The sequence below is a fragment of the Urtica dioica genome, chromosome 5, assembly GCF_054948205.1.
Source record: "Urtica dioica subsp. dioica isolate 48M chromosome 5, U.dioica_male_clone48M_v1_H2, whole genome shotgun sequence".
NCBI classification, from domain to species: domain Eukaryota; kingdom Viridiplantae; phylum Streptophyta; class Magnoliopsida; order Rosales; family Urticaceae; genus Urtica; species Urtica dioica.
Window position 1 is genome coordinate 42,853,097 of NC_142760.1, and position 9,603 is coordinate 42,862,699.

The following is a 9,603-nucleotide window of genomic DNA, read 5'->3' on the forward strand; positions in this document are numbered from 1 at the left end:
CAACCCATCGTGGCATCATTCGATCCATCCTAATTCGAAGGTTTCAAGCACGAAAACTTCGTCTATATCCGAACCTTCCGATAGACGGTCCGCTCTAATTTGAACTCCGACGAATTTCTCCGACGAATTCACATCACATAGTTTTATAACATGGAGGTTGTGATGTTGTACTCTCTGCCGGATTTGAGAGCGGTCAGGCTTTCTTCGACGGAGCTCTCTATTGGGTCTACAAACACGAAAGCATCAACACGTACGGATTGGAATCTTTCCCCCGAAGAGCCTATCACGAAAATCTCGCTTCCCACTCGACCGTGGCTGTCCTCAGAGGAGGCTGACTCTGCGCTTATCGTTCCTATATTCCCGGGAAAATCGATGTGTTGGTGATTACACCGTGTAAATCAGTTCAATTTCAATTATCATGAATTATAAGCAAAGAAACTGCATAAATTAAATTCAGGATCTCCATTTCCTCAAACGGTTATTAATTCTCGACCAAGAGAAGAAAAAAAAAACAATTTACAAGAACTAGAGCGCGAGCGAAACAGAAATAACATTGAGCCGGAAGGGAAAAAAAAAATCAAACCATGAATCATTGGATTTTGAACAGTAATTGCTGAACCGATCGATGGAAAGCACAGGAGATCGTCCATTGCCGAGATCTTCCACCACAGCTAGAGTGAAATCTGATGGAAAGAGAGTCAAAACCAGTCGAAAATCGAATCGATCAAAAAAAAAAAACTTCAAAATCTGACCTCTGATTCTCTTAAGCAAATCGCTAGGGCTCGAGTTTCGCCTCCGATACTTTCCCGCCATTTTTCTCCTCCTCCAGCTCAACCAATTTCGTAAACGATCCACTTTATAGTATATACGGTCGTAAAAATAGAAACAAACGACATCGTTTTTACCACTCAACGACGCCGTTTTATTATCATCCCTCCCTCTTTCGCGTGATTGACGCGTACGCCGAGTCGTTTCACACTCTACCTCAACGTGTGTGCCACGTGGCTGTCACATCGAGTTCTGGATAAAACGATATTCTGACTTTTAGCTTTAATTATTTAAAGGATTTACTAAATTAATTTCCACAGCAGTACACAAGATCTATGGCGTGTATCGATTCGTATTCCCAGAGTCATCAACTTCAAGCATTCAATTTTTCAAATAATTCTTTATTATTTTGGAATTTTGCGCTGTGAGAAGAACTCAAAGATCTTTCTGGATTTTCTCGGAAAGTATTTCTCTCTCTCTCTCCAAACAGAAAAGCTTTTAGAGGTAAGTTTTCTCTCCTATCCCCTCTTTCTATCTCAGGCTAGTCAAATTTCTCACTCTTGAATCAAATTTTAATAGATTTGTAGCTATGAATGAGAGCTTCGATTTCTAATGCAAGCGTTTTTTTTTTCGTACATCTAACCTTGTTGAATATATGAATTAGATCCACTTATTTTGATTTTTTTTTTCTTGTTGAATATAGAAAAATGAATTGGGAAAATTGATTTGAATAATGAAACTGGTATTTCGTGACAGTGACACTAATTTGCTTTTTTCTCATATAAAACATCCATATTTTTTTTTTGTTAACTCAATATTTTATTAATTGTTATTGATAAAATTTATCTGTATAAGTGACATAAGTTTGAAAACATTTCCGTGGTGATTAGGATCTTTGATCATGAAATCTATTAACAAAAAATTAGATTAACTTACAAGTTGATTTTGTCACTTAACCCTCAAAGTTGACTTGAACTCTGACTAAGATCAATGAATCTTGTAATTCACTCTTCTGCTTGCCACTTCGTTTTGTTTTGAGTGAAAAACGTAATATTAGAGCTAAATATGCTCAAACGAACGCCCATTTTAAGATAATAAGATTATAATTAAAATCAATGAGCCCCAAAAATCGCCATTTTAAAGGAATGGAATTTTGTGATACCTTAAATTTCCATAGATAATTTTTTTTCTTTTCTTTTTGTGACTTAAAATTTATGACTATACATTGTTATGAAACATCACCATTGTAGTTTTCCAATTGAATTTGAGTTGACTTAACATTGCTCTAGGGCCTATTAATTTTTTTTTTTTTAAATGGCGAGCAACAACGATATGGGAGAGAAACAACCGTTTCTACTTTCTAGCCCTAAATTTTGTAATAACTTAATCTGATTTTATTTAGTGACATAAATTTAGTCACACATTGTTCCCTTATTATGAAGCATCACTATCCAATTGAATTTGAGTTGGCTTAACATTGTTTAGGGCCCATTAAAATTTTATATATAGAAAAAAAAAAAAAACATAGTGCGCGACGAATAGAGAGGAGAGAAACAACCATTGCTAGCCCTAAACGGTCCGGAGAAAAGAGACATGGTAAAGAGGAAAGCTTTCCGGCGATGCGAGAACGGCCAATATATGCTCAACATAATATTAGATCTAAATATGCTCTAACATAATAATAAGATTATACTCAAAATCAATGAACCCAAAGAATCACCAATTTAAAGGAATGTAATTTTTCGATACCTTAAATTTCCCTAGATATATATATATATTTTTTTTTACTTAAATTTACAAAAATTTAGCGATATAAGCCACAGAAACATAAGCGTTTGCCATTTTAGCCAACGTTTTGTAAATTTTTCGTAAATAGCAAAAAAAATTTGTAAATATTTAGTAAATAGTCATATTTATTAGAAATCCTCATCGTTTTTTGTTATTTTGATAGCTTAAATAGATTGACGTGACTATTTACAAAAAAATTAACGAAACGTTGGCTATTTCAAAATTTCTAACGTTTCATATGGCTAGATAGCAAGTGGACCGTTAAATTTATGACTATACATTGCTCTATGGTTTATTAAAGGGACATTGCTTTATGTAGGATTAAATTAAGGCCCATTTTCAATTTCCTACTATTTTTAAAAGTTTACCAAATTAGGACTAGTCAAATAAGAGATAACAAAATTAACTTCTATTATACCATCATACTAATTACCAACCTACCATCTCCCCCTATAAAATCTCTTTCTTTTTTCTCTTTCTTTCTCTTTTTCCCGCTCAACCCATCGAGCTCACCCTAATTTTTTATTTTTACTAGTCCTAATTTGCTAAATTTTTGGAAAAAGTAGGAAATTGGAAATAGGCCTTAATTTAGTCCTATTTTTGGCAATTTCCGTTTATTAAAAGAAATGGCGAGCGACGAAGAGAGAGGAGAGAAACAACCGTTACTACTATCCCTAAACGCCCCGCCGGAGAGAATAGACACGGTGAAGAAGAGGAAAGCGTTCCGTCGATGCAAGAGCGTCCCGATCGAGAACTTCGCGACCCTGAAACCCGACCCGACCCAGCCGACCCGCCCCGACGGAGCGGTGTTCGGGACAATCCACCCGAACCTGTGCAAGGCCTCGGCGCTCCTCGCGCTCTACCTCGGGGCGGGGACGATATGCTTCTACGCGGCCCGAGACCAGCTCGCCGGAAAGTCGACCGGCGGGGCCCTCGACGCGGTCTACTTCTGCGTCGTGACGATGACCACCGTCGGGTACGGAGACCTCGTCCCGAGCACGACCGTCGCGAAGCTGTTGGCGTGCGCGTTCGTTTTCGTCGGGATGACCGTCGTGGGGTTCGCGTTGAGCGGCGCCGCGGATTACTTGGTCGAGAAGCAAGAGATCTTCCTCGTCCGGGCGCTCCACATGGGGCAGCGAGTCGGCCAGGCTGAGATACTCCGAGAGGCCGAGATCAACCGGGCGAGGTACGAGCAGGGGCGGGAAAACCTACCTCTGTTTTTTTTTTTTTTTTAAGTTTTTCTATTTTATTTTTGGGAATTAGACATGGATATATCAGCATTTGTGATGATTTTTACCAAAAGAACAAAAAAATGAAAGATTGTTTTTTGAAACGTCTAAACCTCTCACAAAAAAACGGGATTTTGTGACAAGTTTACGAGTCTTTCACCATTTCGGAGTATTTTACCGAAACAAAAAAAAATATATATATTTGACATATTTATCACGAAATTTTTCTTAAAATACTGGATTTTCAAAAGAAAAAAGGGGATTTTGCGTTGTGACAAGCTTACGAGATTTTGTGACAAGTTTACTAATTTGGTAACATGTGAAAAAAAAAACAATTTTATTTATTTAGGCCTTAAAAAAAATTAAAATAATATCCAAAATACTAATATTTATGTCCAATTCTCTTTTTTTCTATAATAAATTAGTAATTATTTTTTTTAATTCTTTATGCATTAATTTAGTTAATCAGTAGTGATTGAACCCACGACCTCCACTTTAGAGGTAGTGTGGAATTACCAACCAGACTATGCTTGGAACCACGATTACAAAATTATATCAAAAGCTTATTTTGAATCTGTTTTTTTCATTTAGTTTTTTTTTTTTTTTTTTGCATTTAGCCCCCCCGTAAATTTAGTTTCTGGCTCCGCCCCGCAGGTACAAGTGTGTGCTGGCGTGCGCGGCGCTCCTCTTGATCGTGGTGGTGGGGACGGTCTTCTTGTGCGCCGTCGAGGAGATGAGCGTCGTGGACGCGATTTACTGCGTGTGCTCCACCATAACGACGCTGGGCTACGGCGACAAGAGCTTCTCGACGAAGTGGGGCCGGGTTTTCGCCGTGGCCTGGATTCTTCTCGGCACCACCACTCTCGCGCAGGTCTTCCTCTACGCCGTGGAGCTCAGCACGGAGAATCGCCAGCGGAGACTCGTGCAGTGGGTTCTCACCCGGAGAGTGACCAATATGGACTTGGAAGCCGCCGATCTCGATGATGATGGGAAAGTTGGGTAAGTGCTCAATCTCATTTTTTTTTTGTATATTTATTCATTATTAAAGTTGGGCAAATAGTGTACGTACAAAGTATTTTCTAGTTATGGTCTCTGAACTAATTTAGTTTTGTAGTTTTTTTCATACCTAAGAAATATCTTAAAATCTGAATAATGAACATAAACTAATTGTTATTTAGAATACGAGGTTTAACATAAATTGTTATTTAAAATACGAGGTTAACGTAGTATACAAATATTATGGCTAGATTTTATTTTAGTTTTTTTTTCTCCGTAACGAAAGCTGATCCGAGGGCAGCGCAAGAAAACCCTAATCCCCGAATAGAAGGACTCATTTTCCAAAATAATGTTTTTTTTTTTCATTTTTGTGTAGTAGTTTTAGTGGAATTTTATTGTAGTTATGGTGTCGGGGTTGAATCTGAGTCCAAAAGAACAAAAAAAATGTAATCTTAAAAAAGAAATCGTATCTTGTTATTTAGTGACTGCATTTGCACATGTAATTTTTTGCACAGGAACTCTTACAATTGGCTAAAATACTTGTAGAACTGTTGTTTTTTAAAATTTTGCATATTTTATCTTTTGCCTTAAAAAAAAACATGTATTCATGTCCCATTCGATTCATGGTGTCCCAATAAATTTCATTTCACTTGGATCTCGGATGTCTCCGGATTGCCCGTGTCTGTATTTAGTTGGTTTAATTAAATAGTTACAAGGTTTTATTATATCTAAAGCAGTCTTTTTTTTTTTTTTTTTTTTTCTTTTTTTGAAGAAATATAAAGCAGTCTAGATGTTAGAATCTGTTAAAGTATCTCTTACTCATTCCAATTGCTACCATTAACAATAAAAAAATTTTAAAAAAAAAAATTATGGTCTCTTTATTTTTATTTTTTCTTCCGTGGTTGGAGTGTCGTTTTATTCACTTGATTTTTTTGCCATTACAGTGCTGCCGAGTTTGTCTTGTACAAAATGAAAGAAATGGGAAAGATTACACAAGAAGATATAACCCTTGTAATGGAAGAGTTTGAAGATCTTGATGTTGATCAGTCAGGGACTTTATCACCGTCTGATATTTTCCTTGCACAATCGACTCAAAATGATCCAACATGATTTTTTTTTTTTTTTATTGAGCGCTTGTTACGATCGATCTTTGTATCACTGTACAGGGTATTGGTTTTGTAAGAGAAAACTGTTATGTGCCTATTGTGTGATAATACTAATAATCAAAGTTACAAAAGTAATTTAAATCAGTTGTGTGGTAGTACAATTTCTCCCGCTCCTCACAAGCCCACAGGAACGGAGTTGATGCTCCCACATCCATAGCATCACAGAATCCATTGACAGCTGCATAAATGACTAGAATTTGTTTTTCCGCGCACAAATAAGTGTTTTTATTTTAGGCACCATAAGGGAAATGAAAACTATTAGCCCCGCAGGAGATTTGTGAATAAGTGATTTTCTGATAATGAGCAAGGAATATCCGTCTTTCTGCTAAACAGGATGAGCCTATACATATACCGCAGTTGAAGGCATTCCTCTCTACGGTACGGTTTTATGGGAAAACCACATAACCACATCCCGTTTTAGAATGAGGAGATTCGAGAGCCCCTTTCAAGCCAATCGCCTGTCGGATCAAGGACCGATATTTTTCTGAATATCTCAACCTTCACATCGAAAAGATCAAGCCTTGCAGGTAAGAATTCAATAATGAGTTATCTGAGACAACAGATCATTGCCAAGATATAGAGTCTTCATTTCTATTACAACATTCAATGAATAGGTACCTGAAATGCAGATCTTTAGCTTGTATGTTGTCTATACTTGTCTATGTTGGAATAATGCAGTGTTCATAGTATCTTGATTTAATACAATGCTTGTATTTCTTGTATTCAAGAGAACTCAAGAACAATAACATCAATTGTTATCTTATCCTGAATTAGAGATAGCATTATCAGAATCTATAGATTCAATAGATCAGATCAAACACATGAATAGATTTGAAATGGCTTTCGCTATTAATGCAGTTCTATCACTCTTTATTGGTTTTTAGTTGCTATCGGCCTCTCAGATTTCTCTTCGAGTATAGATCTCCGATACCTCATACTTCGGTCCTTGTCCTCTCTGTAAATGAGCATCTCTAAAACTGACTGAGTCTAGCTATACCTCAGAGTTAACTCAAATGCATTTTTCCCCGATACCATTATAGAACTCTTCTGTTAAACACTATTCTTATAAAGAACTGAACTTCTATGCCCGTATATTAAAGTCCCAAATTGAAATGCTATGTCTGACAGATCAGATTCAACATAGCGTTCGGACTCATGTGCCTTAAAACCGGTCTTCACCTTCAAGAACTGTAGCGTACAATTAAATAAAAAAAAAAACAAGATATCTATAATAATCAATCCTTGCGGAACTTCGCCACAATCATTCGATCATGCATTAAATAGGCATTAACCAAGAATGATGAATAACAAGCATTAGAGTCTTAGAATAATAGACTCCAAGAACTATCATGAATTAAATAGAGAAAAGAACAATATACAGCATTGAAAGAGACCCATTATAAAGAACTACAATAACTACATGAGCGGAGTTCATGAATCATTCAACAAATCAGATATAATGATAGCATTGATATTTTTTCATTTCTGCACATTAAAGAAATTGGTTGGAGCAGAATGAAAGGTAAGTGAGTCTAGAAAACAACGTAGACATGATCATGCCTCCAAAAATGGGTATGTACGTAAGCAGTCCGGAGACATAAGGGTTCAGTCACAAACAAGGATAGGAAGGATCCTACGAGGAAAACAAGCCTCCACATAAAGAAAATCACTAAACAACACGCCTCTTCCTCTATGGCTCGATTGTTAAGACCTTACTAACCGAAAGAACGAACCTAGCCCCTAGTCGGGGATCACACTTGAGAACGGTTGAGTCCCCCGGGTAGTTTTTTTGAACGAGAAACCCAACCGGAGAGAGGGATGGCACCTCTAAACCCGGAGCTGTTATCGCTGCTTCTTCAGAAAGATTATGACGTGTGCCGCTGTGATCGTGGTGTAGGATGTTTTTATCCCACTTTGTGAAAAAAAATCGATAGCCACCAAGATGTATTCATGTCTGAAATTCTGATTAGTCGCAAAGACAAGATGTCGCACACAATGTGTTGACAATGTGTCCGACAACTTGCTTGAACACAGATTATGGATAAACAACAAACAGTGCAGTAAATAAAATACACACGATATGGTTACCCAGTTCGGTGAAACACACCTACGTCTGGGGGCACTCTGCCAGTGGAAAGGATTTCACTATCTTGTAGTCAATAGTACACACAAGGTTTATATCTGATTACAATCGACAAATCAATAAAACCTAGAGACTATTACCACCAGTGATTACCTAGTCAGGGACTCCCCCTGAATTTGAGCTCCGTCTCAACTCCACCCTTCGAGCAACCGCCTGGCTCGGATGACCTTTAGTCTTTAGCTGTTCGTGAATCTTCAATCACGTGAACACAAAACCCAAATCTCACAAACACTCAATCTTTGTGGAATAGTGTTTGGGGAATTACACCGCTCTTATCAAAACACAAAGCCTCCTAATCCGCCGGTCTTGCACGTCTAGGAGCTCTAGGTATTTTGATAAAGCGTCAAGGCTGCTAAGGGGGGAGCGCATGGCTTTTATAGCAGCTGTACAAAACCTGGAAGTGTATCTAGGGTTTCCTTACCCATTCTCACAAGAATATCACGTAGTAAAGACACCAGCAAGGCAATCTGGCAAAGCTGTACAATACCTGGACGTGTATCTAGGGTTTCCTTACCCATTCTCGCAAGAATATCACACAGTAAAGACACCGGCAAGGCAATCTGGCAAAACTGGAAACTTGCCCGAAATACTGTCTGCACACAGGAGGAGGGATGTCGTACCAGAAGCTGGAGCATGAAGACCGACATCTTTCCAACAACTTGCACTAAAAAATAAAGCCAACATATAACGTAACAACAATGTCCAATTGGCTGCTTTCGGGTTAACCTTCCTATGATATCTAGGCAATATACTGCAAAAGGCCATGATGTGGTTTGGTTATGAAGCTCAGTTGTTTAATGCTATCTGTCTCATCCCACTTTCTCCATACCCAATGCCATGTACTCGGTCATGAAGTCTGCTAAGACCTGCCCCTTCTTTGCTGTTCGTGGCCTGATTGTGATGTCATAAATACCCAACTCCATCGCCCTGCCCGACAGGTCGGTCTGGCTTAGCCAAGACAGCCTTAAGTGGCTGACCTTGACAACAACTCATACAATGAAACAAGATATCCCGACAATGCGCCCAAGCAGACCAACATTATAGAGCCGACTTAGAATCCGAAGAACACATGGCGGAGGCATAGATGTTATAGAAAGAAGCATATCTGGTAGTCATGCGGATAACTGGTGCAAGTTCTTTAATGTTAGCCATGTGATGTGTTGATGCCAGAAATGAAAAAATATCAATGCTATCATTATATCTGATTTGTTGAATGATCCGTCGAAAATCGATTTTACGGTATAGACGCTTATGACCTCCCCCTCTATGCCCTGCGGTAATGATTCCTCTGGCATTACGACCTTTAGCACAACGATGTTGTCCATAGATCAAATTATTTCGTGGATTGGATTTCATTTGATTTAAGTTCCTTTCGTTCTAAAAGGTGGAAAAAAGGAAAGTTCTCTGTTATAGGAGTGAGTTATTGAATGTCAGTTAATGTTGATAGTGATGAGCCAGCCTACGGATGATGAATGATGTTGTTTATATGAGTTCATGTTGCCTGTTTCCTCTC

The 9,603-nt window shown here is 38.1% G+C and overlaps 1 protein-coding gene across 1 annotated transcript; it reads left to right on the top strand.

Moving 5' to 3' along the window:
- Positions 1-1,076: 1,076 nt before the first annotated feature.
- LOC149398752 (two-pore potassium channel 1-like) lies at positions 1,077-5,985 on the top strand. The gene is made up of 4 exons (XM_089616104.1): positions 1,077-1,272; positions 3,181-3,742; positions 4,440-4,784; positions 5,726-5,985. The coding sequence occupies exons 2-4, from the start codon at positions 3,183-3,185 to the stop codon at positions 5,889-5,891; spliced, it is 1,071 nt and encodes a 356-aa protein (XP_089472230.1). The 5' UTR covers positions 1,077-1,272; positions 3,181-3,182; the 3' UTR covers positions 5,892-5,985.
- The last annotated feature ends 3,618 nt before the right edge of the window (positions 5,986-9,603 follow it).